General features: G+C 40.3%; 1 protein-coding gene across 7 annotated transcripts; it reads left to right on the top strand.

The window, feature by feature from the left end:
- The first annotated feature begins 256 nt into the window (after window positions 1–256).
- PDP2 (pyruvate dehydrogenase phosphatase catalytic subunit 2) lies at window positions 257–8255 on the top strand. Of its 7 annotated transcripts, none has more exons than XM_068955936.1 (3): window positions 289–337; window positions 975–1021; window positions 2999–8255. In XM_068955936.1, the coding sequence occupies exon 3, from the start codon at window positions 3055–3057 to the stop codon at window positions 4657–4659; it is 1605 nt and encodes a 534-aa protein (XP_068812037.1). In that variant the 5' UTR covers window positions 289–337; window positions 975–1021; window positions 2999–3054; the 3' UTR covers window positions 4660–8255. The 7 variants fall into 7 exon arrangements, with proteins under 7 accessions (XP_068812035.1, XP_068812037.1, XP_068812038.1 ...); XM_068955937.1 differs by having other exon boundaries at window positions 303–447; XM_068955938.1 differs by lacking the exon at window positions 289–337 and adding an exon at window positions 454–532.
- Window positions 8256–15075: the final 6820 nt, after the last annotated feature.

Here is a 15075-nt window from a genome sequence, read left to right on the forward strand (position 1 = left end):
CCTCAGCCTCAGCCTCAGCCTCAGCCTCAGCCGGCCTGCTGCGCACCTACCACCAGCAGGGGCAGCAGCGCAGGAGAACAGGGCGCAGGGCCGTGAGGGGGGCGGCGGCCGCGGCCCCTGCGCCCGCCCCCGCGCCTCCGCCCGCCCGCCCTGTGCTGACAGGAACCGCGCACCGCCCCTGGCGCGACCGTTGCTGGGGGCGGGGCTCCGAGGGCGGCCCTGCGTAGGAGCAGCTGGTTGGGCGGCGCTGCTGTCAATCAGAGCCTGGCGCCCCGCCCCGTGCCGGCGAGCCCGGAACCTGCAGGCGGCGGGGGTCCGCGTGGCGCGTGGCGCGGAGGTGCGCTAGGGCCGGGGGGCGCTGCGCGGGGTCGGGGCCAGCGAGCGAGCGAGCTAGCGCGGCCGCGAGAGGCGTGCGCAGCCGTCCCCAGACGGGGGGGGCGCCCAGCGGTGAGCTCTTCCCGCGGGGCAGGGGGAAGAGGAAAGGGAGGGGACGATCCGGCGGGGCGGCCGGGCCGGGCCGGGCGGTGCGCGGGTATGCCGCGGCTGGCCGCTGTGCCCACGCGGCGGCGGAGCGGGCCGGTCGGGGGAGGCCGGGGCCGTGCGGGCGGCTGCGGGGCTGGGCCGCCTCCGTGGGGGCAGGGCAGGAAAGGTGGAGGGGTGGGGGGCGTGTGGGGGGGGCGTGCGTGGGGGTGGGAGGGATGTGGGGGTGGGAGGGATGTGGGGGGACAGTTGGAGGTGTATGGGGGGGACTTGCGTGGGGGGGCTGGGGGGTGTATTGGGGGACGTGTGGGGGCTGGGGGAGTGTAAGGGGGACGTACGTGGGGGGTGTATTTGGGGGGGGGATGTGTATGTGTGTGTGAGGGGGTGTCAGGATGTGTGCCTGTGGTGGGGGAGAGAGGTGTGTGTTTGGGGTGCCGGGGTGTGTGTGTGTACAACATCCTGTAACGGGTATCTGCTGTTCCCGTGGAAAGCAGCAGTTCCTCCTCCGGGAGCCCCCACTGGGCACTCTGACTTCTCAGGCGTAAGTGGGCTGTGTTGTGGGGCAGTTTGTTTTTTAATGACAATGCTAATTCACCTGATTAGGAAGTGCTGCTTGCGTTTGGTGCTCAAGTGGTAGCTATCCCATGCAAGGAATATTAAGATTTATGTAATCAGCTCTTACATAAGGTCTTTAGCACCCTGCTTTTATTAGCACTGCAACTTTGTTTTACCTTGGATTGTGCTGGAGTAGCTAATGAGCGTGGATGGGCTTCCTTCCTGGGCAGCACGCTGCGTCTGCACACTGCGTCAGGGTAGGCACCTGAGGATGTGAAAATTGTAGGTATGGGCAATATGTAGCAGTCATTCAGAAACATGCTCTAGGGCTGACCAGTGCTACCTGAACTTTGGCAAATACATGCTTAAGTTGCATTAGGTAGCTCTGCTGTTAGAAAAAGCTTGCTGTGTCTGTCAGCCAGGGTGTGAGCAGTGCAAGGCTTTTCAAAGCATTATTTCTATCAACTTTTTGAGTGAAACAGTGACTTACACATTCTTGAGTCTCACCTGGATAAGAAGGGAGGGAAGAGAAAGAAGATAAAAATAAGATGAGGAATGATCTGGGAAGTGCTGACAAATAAGAATGCTTGTTTTGCATTCAGAGCTTTTTGGGTTTAGCTGATGTTGGTTCTAGCAGTATCGGCTAGCTTTCTCTTAGCTTATTTTGGGCACGATCTCTGTGCAGTGTTGCTGGTGTCGATAGATTCCAGCATCCCAGGAGGCTGTGGGGGAGCATCAAGCAATGAACTGATGTTGGCTTTGCCACCTGCTCTCCTGACATCAGCAGTAAAATTACACCGTGTCTTGGTCTGTCCTCACAGAGTGATAATGGGGTGCTCCTCAGTGGAATAGGTTATCCCATCCTTTCTCTTGGTAAGCGTGGGTGGTGGTGGTATGCTTCAGATATCAGTTGTATGTGCTTTGTGTCACGTTGCTTTTGTTTTCCAAATGGGATTTCAGTGAAGTTCTTGGGTTGTATTAGGATGCCTTTTGTTTAGACTTGTTTGGTTTTGTTTTTAGCTCCTGCTGACTTTTTAGAACAATTTTTATGCAACTGGCTGAGCTGACTTTTTGTTATTTCTGATCAAGTGCTCTGCTAAAAAGCCAGTATTGCGGTAATATGTAGCCTCTTTGGCATGAGGTTTAAAGGAGACAGTGCTATAGGCAATCTGAAAGTGGTGACCTCATAAAAAGCTGTATAGTTCTGATGGGTTGCTAGTAAGACCTATCAGGTGTGCATATGCTTGCAGTGCTGTTTTTTAAATCCTTGGGGCAAAATTCTATTCTGGAGTAAGCATCTAGTTGTACTTTTATTCAGCAGTTTTTACCTCCCCCAGCCTGAATGCCTTAATTAAAATAGGAAACAATATGATGGCATGTCTGCTCACGGCAACTGGAGAACTTCAGAGGTCAGCTGCTCTAGGTCTCAGCACTGTTGCTTACCCGGCAGCAAAGCTCTTCATAGCTCCTTTTTGTTCTAATTGTACTTCAAATAAAACTGTAAAAGCTGTAAAGCTGTAAAAGTAACTGTAAAAGTAGCTTCCTAACTGTAAAGCTGTAAAAGTCGTCGATGCGACTGCTGTAACTTTCACTTCATCAAGGCACGATGCTGTGATAAATACATTAACCAGCAGTAGAATCTCACTTCAGTTATGTAAAAATCCTACCTGACTGAAGGCTGGTTAAGATCTTGAAGGTACAAAAGGCTCAAGCTTATAAGCTGGAACAGAATTAGAAAGGAAGGCTGGCTTGCTGTAGATGTGAGGATCATTGCCATTTATACAAATCGTTAACTTGTCTGCCACATCTTTCAGGTTTTTTTTTAATAGAGTTTTGAGTACTGAGTAGAGTTTTGAGTAGTTATAAACATTTCTGTGAGCTGTAGACTTGCATTTGCATTGCTATATGGAAAATTTCTTGTGAAATATCTAAGTTTTACAACTTTTCTGTTTCTATCTTTCAGGCTATTAGGGCATTCTGCATTACTGAAAGAAGTCGCTCCTGTTTGTGGATTGACCTATGATGTCAAGAACTGCATCATCCTGGATTTTAAGCTCAGCAAGAAACAGCATTGCTTTACAAGGAAAAGGACGTTTGTATTCCAGGTGTATCCCAAATAGAAACAAGATAAAATGGAAGCTTGTTTTCTGCAGAACACGCCTCTTCCCTACTGGAAGCTGGAGCTTAGACAGTACTTTCCCCTTAAGAAAAGCTTTCAGACATACTTCCACTGAAGAAGAACAATTCTCTTTTCAGTTGTCTCCAACACAAATCAATGATGTACTCAGAGCAGGTGAATTATCCCATAAAATACTGGATTTGGATGGTAAAAATGCCAATTCTGTATTGAGATTTGAAAGTAACCAGTTGGCATCCAACACCCCTATTGAAGACCGCAGAAGTGCAGCCACTTGCTTGCAGACCAAAGGGATGATGTTTGGGGTCTTTGATGGCCATGCAGGTTCTGCATGTGCTCAGGCAGTAAGTGAAAGACTACTTCATTATATAGCAGTATCTCTCATGTCTCGGCAAACCTTGGAAGAGATCGAGCTTGCTGTGGAGTGCATGAAACCAGTTTTGCCTATTCTGCAGTGGCACAAGCATCCAAATGATGTAGAGTATCGAGAAATAACTTCCCAATATTTTGAGAACCTCCGGGTTTACTGGCAGCATTTACTGGACCTAGACACTGAGCCAGGATTTAGTTTAGAAGAAGCCATGATATGTGCATTCAAAAGGCTAGACTCAGACATATCACTGGAAGTTCAGGCTCCCCAGGAAAGCGAACTGATGAGAAATATTGCTCTTCAAGTAGCTTTCTCTGGCGCAACAGCCTGTGTGGCTCACATTGATGGTGTTCACTTACATGTTGCAAATGCTGGTGATTGCAGAGCAGTTTTAGGGGTACGTGAAGAAGATGGAACATGGTCTACTCTCCCTTTAACTCGAGACCACAATGCCTTTGATGAATCTGAAATTAGAAGACTAAAGAGAGAACATCCAAAATCTGAGGAGAAAACTCTATTTGTGAATGACAGATTACTGGGGATTCTCATGCCTTCCAGAGCTTTTGGAGATGTCCAATTAAAGTGGAGTAAAGAATTACAACACAGTGTTCTGGAGAATAGCTGTGATGCTGAGGCTTTAAATATTTATCAGTATGTTCCTCCAAACTACCATACACCCCCTTATTTAACTGCAGAGCCTGAAGTCACGTACCACAAATTAAGGGGCAAGGATAAGTTTCTAGTTATTGCTTCAGATGGACTATGGGAGATGCTAAGTAATGAGAAGGTTGTACAACTTGTTGCTGGACACCTTACAGAGCTTAACATGGGGAAACCACAGCTGGCTTTTGAGAAACCAATTAATTTGGGTTATATGCACAACTTGCTGCTTCGGAGGAAAAACAGAGGCATTGGCTCACTTGACCAGAACATAGCTACTCACTTAATAAGGCATGCAATTGGAAATAATGAGTATGGGGAGGTGGACCAAGAGAAACTTGCTGCAATGCTGACACTGCCTGAAGACCTTGCAAGAATGTACAGAGATGATATCACAGTAACTGTAGTGTATTTTAATTCAGAAACAGTTGAAAATTATTACAAAAACAATGAATAGAGACTTGCTGTTCTATATCAATTTAGTCAATTTTGGTACTGGAAACCATTGCTATTTGTTTTCCCTGATACTCGAGCTGGTACAAGTGTCATCCTTTGGAAGTTCCTGAAACTTCTGATTACTGACTAGTCTTGAAAATAAATTTCTAGAAGTCAGTCTAATGAAAGTTGCTTGGGTTTCCAGGTCTGTGCACACTGAGGAAAAATGTTTTGATAAAAGTTAACTGAAATATAACTGAACTAAAGATTGCCAGTCTAGTTCTGATTCCACAGGAGCAACTGGTAAAACTTTTCAAATGAACAAACAGGCAACAAATTTCACTGAGACTGGTGCAGTTTGATAGGGAGATGAATAGTAGCTGTAGCTGCCTGGATTACAAGAAATGCTCCACTCTTGTGCATAACGAGTAGCCTCCTATTGAAGCACTGTAATTGAAATAAATGAATAAACTCCCAAACCACTATTTGATGTAAGTGTGTCAGATACTTTAAAGAATTGCTTTGTATGTGTGAAGCTTAACTAAACAAGGCTGTTCAGACTGCCTTGGGACTGTCAGACGTTTTTTCCTAATGTCATGTCTTACAGCTACGGTAGAAACAAAAGCATATTTTCTTCAGGAATTATTTTAAAGTATGCATATTCTCTTAACTGTGTGTGTGGACTTGTATGACAATTTATAGCTCAAAGGCACTTGAGGGAATTCATGGTTCCTTTTTTAGGAATGTATTCCTAATTTAATAAGTACCTAACGCCATCAACCAACAGTACTGGGCATTCAGTGTCTAACTTGCTTAAAGAACATACTCTTTATATTAAGTATTGATCTGCGAACTGTTGCACAACAAAACCATCAACTGTAATCTTTAAAATGTTCTACAGATCCAAAAGTTGAAAAGTACATCTACATGTAAGTGCGGCAATACATAGAGCACCTTTGTCTCTGAATTTCACTTTCAAGAGAGAATTAGCAATGCTGATATTTCACCAAAAAATATGTTTTATCTTTTTCCCTTTCCTTCTTGCTTTTGGACATGAGCTTGTCTTTATAGGTGCAGATAGTCATTTTCTGTAGTGAATATATGTTCTAATCTCAGAAAATATACTTTTGTGTATTTTATAACAGCTTTCTTTTATGCTGTGCTTTCTAGAGTGCCTATCTAAAGCTTGAAGATTATCTGTATTTTCTTAAATTTCACAGATGATGTTCTCTAGTGACTCTGTTCCTTGTTATGCACAGCAGTAATTGTTGCCTGCAAGAATGTGTGTACTGGGAATAGAGGCCTGTTTACAGCTGTTGCTATGAAGTAAGAACCTGTGTGGGTGAAGCAGAGCTGGTATAAATAAGATCACTTTTTTTCTGAATTCCACTTAAAAATAAAAGCAGTATTCTTCTGCCATTTAATTTTCCTTACAGAAATTTTTAAGTAGATGAGACTTTGGGCCTAAACTGGTAGCACTTGTGGGTTTGAGGGCTTTTTATATATATTTTTCCCCCCCTCCCCCCAGTTAAAAACTCTCAGTGCTTTTTCAGGCATTTAAATAATTTGTTCTGAGGATTGTTTAAAAGGAAACTAAAAACTACTTAAAGAAAATTCATGCATTTGACTACACAGAATTTACCTTTAATTCAGTGTTACAACTGCGATCACCGCATGCATCATTACACATTACAGACGTGTACTTTGTAAGTTGTCCTCTTCCATTTCTCCCACTGCAGCATCTGTAAATTCAAAGCTAATTGTTGTAAAGATGCTCTTTGGTGCAAAAATCTTTGCACCAGAAAAACATTCTACTCTAATACGTAGTATTCTTCCGTGTACTCTGTGTACTGCTGTTAGTGCTCTAATGCAATACTGGAGTGCATCCAGCAATTCAACCTGGAGGCAGTTAGCACTGTTTTTTCAGGTAAAATTTGTTCCCATTGATATCAACGAAACAGGATTGGCTCAAGAAATCTGAGATTTGAATCTTCTTGTTGGTAGGATGCTTTAGGAAGAGTTCAGGTATGTGTAAAATGTTACAGACATTGCTGAAATTCTTGTAGTTTGGGTCCAATTTAGTTTGCTAAGTATGCCCTCATGCATGAGAGAGGTACTAGGTAGCCTGAGATTTTGTACTCCAGAAAAAGGCAAAGGGTGAAGGTCGGGCTGAGCGTTAACCTGAGCAGGTGGCTGGCCTACCTCCAAGCCCTCTGGGTGAGGAGGGGACCACTCTGCAGTGGCATTCCTGAACCCTTTTGGCTTTAAGTGGGCTATTTCCATTCACTTGTACAAAACTTTCTGTATGATTAGTTACATGCTTCATTCCTGTTGTAATTTTGTGCATGAGGCAGTAGAAGACAAGCGCTTCTAGATTACCTCTTATTGGAGGAGGAAATTATTTAACAGCGTAGCTAGAACAACAAAGGGATTAAACGAGATTAGAGTAGATGTGAAGCGATTTGTTTTACAAAAAAAAAATTCCAGAAAACATTTAATGTCGAGCAAACCTCTAACAGCAGAGGTAGTGCAGGAAATCAGTGTTACAGCTAATAAATAGTCTTAAAGTAAAAGTAAGCTGCCTTGCAATGAAGAAGAATAGAATGAGTAGAATGAAATCTACATTGCCACAGTGATTCTCTCAAAAGACATTAAGTCATCTGAAATGTTACTCCTAGATACACTGTTGTAACTGCAAATTGATGATGATTGTTTAAAGGACAGTAAGAAGGGTACTACTAATTTCCTGTTAGTTTTGCTCAGTGTAACATGCAGCACTATAATTATCCTACTGTGGAAAGGGATAACATTAAACCAATTACTGAGTTTTAAAAAAGAACACAAATCATGGGTTTAACTGCATGCTCCCTGACAATTTGTTGCAGGCCAACGGCAGTGATCTGTCCTTACTTGCGGTTATGATGATTCTGTCGGTTTGAATCAGATCCTAGACATTCTCATCTCTATCAGCAAAACCAGCTAGTAGGCATTAATAAGCATAGTGTGTTGTGACTTGAAGATGCAAGAACAACATTTAAATGAGTGAACTAAATGTGTTAATCTGCTCCTGTAAGCACAATGATATGAAGATCTGATAGTACATTTAGGTGCAAGTCTTGTGAAATCCTAAATACTTGTTGGAACAAATATCTTTACAGGCAGTCTGTTTGCTTTAGGTTAGGTCAGTTCTATTTAGATTTAAAAAAAAAAAAACTTCCTTAACAGTCCATATTGGAGAAGCTATAGTCAAAAATACAGTCACTCCAGATGTCTCAAGTGTGAGTTCTAAATAGCCCCAGATGTGCCTCTTAACTCTAAGAAACAAATCTGAGGTGAAGTGTTGATGTATGTACTACAAAAAATATGCTTTTCTTCCCTAACATTTAATCCGTGGGTTTGGGTTGAACTGCAGCTTTGTCACTTTGCTTTTTCTCCAGAACTCTTATTCTGTGTTCCTAAATGATTCTGCTTATTTGTGTTTAAGTCTTCAGGTCTTCATCATGTATTTATTGTTTTTTTTTCTAACTTCACTGTAAATAGTGAGGGGGATCACTGTTTTGTAAATAACATTTACATTTTCATTCTACACTTAATAAAAATTAATTTTGAAACTTTAAAGGGATGAAAGAATTAATGTTCCAGTTATTGTACTAGAATCTAGCATATTTTCCTGTGAACGTTCTCTCTGCTGATTAATAAACACATTTTTTCTTTCAGGGAGGGTAGATGTTCAAGCTGGGATAAAGGTAAATAACTTGAGTAGGCATTGTGAGTTTGTTTAAATGTTTATGCAATTTTCCCACCATGGAAATAATGTTTAATATATAAAAGTCAGGACATCTTAATACTATTGTGTTTCCAGTAAATTAGCCAGTCAGCAGAGGGAGTATGAGTTCACTGGCCAGACTATCCAAATTGTGCTTAAGTTAATTTGATGATCTATGTAAATAAAAATGTTTTAACTTTGATCAGCTCATATATAGAGAGAGGTATGTATGTTCACCTGCAACTTAAAATCATTTAACATTCACATGAAATGTGTGCTCCAATTGTGCCCTAAAAACCATGCATGTAAACTAGAAATACAACATTTATACAACACTGGTAAAATCCTTGAATTATAACAGACTGGTAGCAGCACAAGTGTTCATGTACTCAGTCTCCAAGATTTAACTTCTTTTCCATTAATTCCAATTGTTAGTATTCGGTAAAGAGGAAAGAAAATGATGGAGGGGATAGGCCAGGAGAGAGAAGAGGAATAAGGAGTCTTTTTTGGACAACAAAATACATTTGTCTAAAATTTGAGGAGGATTTTTTTGGTGTTTTAACTGCTGTCTGGGAAGTTCTCTGTTCAGAGCTGTAACTGTACTGAGAAGAACTGAAAGAACTGTGCACAAGTTTTTGTGCTATTGTCAGATATCAGTTGATTACTAGCCAGTCATAGTGGTGTTATGTATTTACTGCCACAGCCTAATACTTCAGTAGAAAGCGTAGAGAAGAAGGAATGCTAGGCATGTGTTTCTCTTCTTGAGGTTATAAAGCGGTTTGACATGAGCAAGAAATGTGTTTTTTCCTTCTTTATATCTTCTTTGTTGCTGAGAAAGAAGTATTTTTGTTAAACAAAACTCTTGAAATTTTGCTAAATCTTTGTCTTCTGAATCTGAGAGAACCAGTTCAAACTACTTTTAGACTTCCCAAGTTATCAGTCAGTTAAGAATTGATCTTATTACTGTGTTAGTTATCCACTGCTCAGGGACTTTACGGCCAGTTGGTCTGCATTAGTCTGGAAAAGAATTATGGTTTCTATTCAGGTTAAGCAAAGAAAGTTCTTAGTAGGGCACTTCCCATTTCTTAAAGAGAGGAAAAAAAGTACCTTTTTTTCCTTTTGGTGAACTTTTCTGAATTAGATACAGTGCAGAAGGGGAAAGATGTAGTCAATTAGCAATGCTTAAAAGGGCACTGGAATTATAGGCAGCAGGCGAGTGCGTCATAAAGCATGCCCTGGTAATCCTGCTTATATGTGCTTTGGTGAGGTTTTTCCAACTTGCATAGATTAATTCAATGCTTTTGAAATAGAATACACATCAATGAATGCAGGTAAAAATCTCTAGTGTGACTGGAAGAACAGTGATCATGTAGGATTTCTCCTGATGCTGAAATTTTGGAACCAATCCTATGGGTCCTTGCTCTGGAGAGAGTGGTCTAATTCAGTCTCTGACTTGGCACTTCTCTCAAACCAGCCAAAAAAGATGCTAGCTGTGGAAATAGTTTTTTCTGGGTGTAGACTACCAAATCTGCAGTAGAAACCAGTGGCTTACTGTCACCTGGGGGTGTCTGAGCTCTGATCTGACATGCTTTATTCTGTTGTTGTTAAACATGCTTTGCTTTATGTTCTCTGAAATGATCTTTGCTATAGCACGACTCCTGCATTGCTATTTCACGCTTCACAGTTGTGAGGTGTTTTTCTTAACAAAAAGGATTTTAATTTCAGTGCTTTACTGAGTGACTCTTCAATTTCATACCTGCAGAACCGAGGTTGACCAGAAGATGTCAGTTGTATTTTGCAAAAGGAAAGCTATGCTACTATATTTACTTCGATCTCTCTCACTATTAGGTTCGTGTTCATAATGCATGAATTTCAGGTTCTGTTACACAAATGAAAAACAAAAATCCAAAATATGTTTTAAAAATTCCAAGGGGTTTATTAGCAGCTACCTAGCACTTCAGATGTATGCATGGAGTAATCTGAGAAAGAGTTTGATTATCTGAGTCTTTGCCAAAAACTAAGTTTTAGTGGCCCTAAGTACCTAAAGTGGCTAAACTTTGGGGAAAATAGTTTCATTGTCCTGGTACTGCTAAATAGAAGAGCATGAAAGTGAGGTTGAGTCACCCACCTTAATTTCCTGAAGAGCCCCCAATAGCACAAGAAAGAAAAGAGCTTCCTGAGCTGAGGAAAGCTTTGCTCAACCATTATCCATGTGTCTAGCTCCTGCTGCCATGCAGCTTAGCAGCTGCAGATGGTCACAGCTGCCCCATGGCTGCTCTGTGGCTTAGGTTACGTTGTTTTGCTGTGAGCAAACATACAGCCTGGAAATTACATTCATAGGTTCCTCAGAGAGTCTGCTGCTGTGAGGAGATGGATACCCACTGTTCAGTCTAGGTATTCTCATAGAGATATCTTGAGCTTTTTGTTGTAAACTGGGCCAGTTAGGATTCTGAAATATGGTGAGGGTTTGAGAACTAAATCTTGATGTTTTATTTTTTTGCTTTTATTCTGCAATTCCTTCTTCTGGATGTAGTTGTCTGCACCTGATGCTGTTGTGACTATCAGAGCTTGCATCTTTTATGTATTTATTCTGTTGTTCTTCCCTCCTCCTCCTCCCCTTGCCTTCTTCTCTTCCCCTTACTCCATGGTTAGTTTTCTGTTTCTTGTTCTGGGCAAGTACCTTGAGAAAAAGGGGCAATCCTGTGTATGTGTGTTTTTAAAGCAATATGAGAAGGGGCATATGGCTGTCTTCTAAAGACAGCAGGTGAGGGAATTGTAGAACGTAATAGGATGTCCTTTCAGCTAGGTGCACCAAGTGTTTTTCCAAAAAGCTATAGAAAAACCTTCTGTTGTGTTCATCAAGTGGACTTAGGTATGCACATGAGATCACAGCTAGTTACCTTGCAGCCCCTGCTCTTACCCTCATGGCTTACTGTTTATAGGCGTAGGACTGAATCCCCTGGCATAATGAATGGCCAGAATGCCTATCAATAATGCAGTGGTTACTTCCCTTTTGGCTCTAGATTTGGCAGCTTTTTGGCAGCTGTTACCTCTGACGGCAATGCCATTTAGCACAGCAAATATCAAAGCACTGAAGTGTTAAGAGATACAGAGTAATTGCTTTGTCCTCTTCATTATCACAGATAACACACATATATCTTCCTTGTAGACCAACTTTATCTTCTGTTTCATCCCAAATTTCAGCCACAGATATGTCTGAGGCTCTGTTCCTAACCTTTTCATCTTGAAAATAAGGCAGTGGGACAACACTGGGAACTTGACTGAAAGATTAAAATGTGGACAGCAATGAGGTTGAATATGGTTGCTATGTTTGGCTGACAGAGTTCATCCTCCATGGACTTGCTGCACAACTGGACTTGGGTCAGGTTCTTATCTGAACCTATTTGATAATTTGATGATTTGCTATGTTCCCTATTAGAAGTGGAATCTAGTCATTTGGCTAGATTTTCAGAGAAACTAGCTCATGATTAAAATGTCTCAGGGTTAAGGATCATGTTGCACCTTGGTATTTTAAACAAAGCATAAGGTAGTTAACTCTCACTGTTTGCATGTATATTGAATGCTGTTTTGTTAAGCACATAAAAGCTACGCATTGATCCATAATTCTGATGTTACCACGCATTAAGATAAACATATCTGTTTGCAAGTGTTTTTCTCTGCTATTATATCTCCTAAGGTACATACATAGAATCTTTCTCTCATTTGCAGAGCTGTGTTTATGAGTAAGAGATAACTGCCATATTTGTTTAACTATGATAATAATAGAGAGTAAATTCCCTGAAGTCCACAATCTTTTTCAGAAAAATGTGTTTAACATCACTGAAAAGGTTACATTTATTTATTTTTTACTGTGACTTTGCTTAAAATAAGCCCCATATCTTTGAAATCTCTGGCTACAGTATCATAGATCTCGGTAGTCTATAGGACTGTAAGCAGTTTCTTTTGGTGCCGCTATGCAGAACAGAGTGTATGACCCTCTATAAAATCTGCAAAAACTGTTTAGTAATGCTACATTGCTGCCCTTTTCCAATTATGTTACTTAAAAAAAAAAAGGGAGGGGGTTCAATTTCATTTTTACTTTGATTTCTGTGTGGTTTTCCAACTACCTGTTATAAAGGAAAACGTCTTGAATTATCTCATTTTCTTTTCTGGAGTGCTAGTTAATTTTTAAGTGGTGTTTTTTTTTTTTTTTTAGTCAGGCTTTTAGAGGCTTTCTAGTGTCGTTTTCAGGGAATGCTAGTAATAAATATTTCTGCCTTATTCACCTGCCAACTCATCTTTTATTCATCCTGCTGATGAAAACAATCTCCCTTGAAACTTCTGTTGCTGAAAGAGTATAAAAACTCTCATTATAGAAACAATAGATCCTTTTTTTGATTGCTGTTAATTTTCTATTACTTTGATATATGTTTTTGAAGAAGCTCAGAATTTTGAAGTTCTGACTTTTAATTAAAGCAACAGAGAGAATGCAATCCAATAAATGTAGCAACAGGTAAATCTGTATTTCCCTTATGCTCTTATTGCAAAATGCCGGTATTGTACTGAAATCAAATGGCTGTCCTTATATTTCTTTAAAACTTCAGTGGTATGGATTTGCACAGCTGTACCTGAAATCCTTACTCCTCAAACAGTGGTGCTCTTATATTAAGGAAGTTGTACCGTACATGCAGGAGAATGGTTACTTGTATGTTTTTTGTGTCTTGGGGACTGGGGCTGAGAATAAATTTATTGATGATATGCATTGTTGCTGAGAAGGAAACACCAATGTAACTGCCTCTCTTCTTCCCAGGTGGGATAAGAACATGCTTATGTAGAAATGTGGGGAGATGCAACTTAAATGAAATAGGTCAATGATATTTCTTCTTTCTCACTTGAGTAGACAAACTATTGAGAGCATAATCACAGCTTAATTGGCAGTACCTCTTTATTAAAAGTTAGCAAATGATTTAATCAGCTTTTCTCAAACCATATTTTGCAAATAATTTTATTAAAAACTGTGAACTGTCACAGGAATTTACATAAGTAGGTAAAAATTTCACAATAAAATGACTAGATACATTTGAAACACAAGTTGTATTGTTTGCTAGACTGACTGATTTATGCAATTTTATATATATTATGCATGTGTATATAATGTGTATATTATATGTGTGTATTATATATAATGTGTATATAAAAACCATCATTTGATCTACATATGCAAAGCAAGGGCTGTAGGAGAGTTCTTATCCTAGATAGTCAAGAGTACAAAGATTCTGCTTTTTTAGATATAGTTTGTGTTTCTGTAATATAAAAATGTGATTTTTTTTTTTGTGTTCTACGAATACAGAGGAGATGGGAGGGATACACGTGTATTAGTTTAAGCTTATTTCTACCTAAAGAGGTTTTCTGCACTTCTTGGGTAAACGAAATATTAGCTCCTTCAAGAGCTTTCCTGTGAACTTCATGAGAGGATGATTTCATGTTTCTGATCTTTAGGAACATGTCAAAGTCTGGTTCTGATTTTCAAGATGGTGTTCACTTAAAAGAAAGTGTCAGTGACATAGGTGTTGCCTCACAAGTCAAATCTCTTCAGATACTTGGTCAATAGGCTCATTATCCCTCTGAGCTGTGGCAGAGGGTAAAATTGGTGGAGTAGAAACTGAATGAATGGCCTGTGATTTTTGATTCTCTGGCCTGGATTAGAAAATGAACTGTTCTGCTTTTCCCCGAGATCACATGATATTTCACTGATATAACTTCCTGGGACTCAGTCCAGAGCCAACTGGCCTCTCCTTGAAAAACTTAGGAGTAAGAGCATGAAACTCCTGAATGTGTATGTTGCATCTACAAATGAAGATGCAGTTTTAGATGTGCAGTACCAATAACTCTAGTGATTACAGTTCTATATTCTTATGGCCACACAGGAATATTTTAGCTATTACCTGGTAAGGGTATATTTGTTGTTCATCACTGGGCAGTTTTAGAACAACTTTTTTTTTGGAAGCAGAAATGGTTTAGCTCAATAATCTATTAATAGCCTATTCAAGCCTGAAATTTCAATTCATCCTCACGCTCTAAAGAAAAGGTATTTGCATTGTTCTTTATTATATGCCACCTCCATTTTAACTCTGAACTCATAAATCATAAATGAGCTTGAAGTATTCATTTCCCTCTTTCAGCACTACCTTTATCTAGTATTTGCTGACATGGTTCATTATAACTTATTTTTGAGCACAGTCAGACTTTGTTTTCTGAGCGGATGAATTCATTGTTGGAAAGGATTCTATAAATAGAACTGAGGAGCCACCAAAATGAGAAATTCCAGCTCATTAGGATCTCAGCTGGAACAATGTGATTTGATATACAGAAGTTTTGAACTGATGAAATGAAGCAAAGACTTAGCTAATTGGTTCTAAACCATTAAATTACGAATGGACTATTTTTGTATTGCTGTTAAGGGTGATAGAAACCATCTGGAAAAGAGATTCAAGCAGCATATATTGAAAGAGAGAGAAAGAAGAAAAAATTTAGACTAGTTAGTATTAAGGGATAAGTATGAAGTGTGCACAGTGGGATAAACTACTAACTTTGGTATCTTCTGGTATTCTGAGCTATCGTCTTCAGGTGAGCCTTGCATAAAATTAAACTCTTGTTACAAAATAGCTCTGC

The sequence above is a fragment of the Struthio camelus genome, chromosome 10 (assembly GCF_040807025.1).
Source record: "Struthio camelus isolate bStrCam1 chromosome 10, bStrCam1.hap1, whole genome shotgun sequence".
NCBI lineage: Eukaryota > Metazoa > Chordata > Aves > Struthioniformes > Struthionidae > Struthio > Struthio camelus.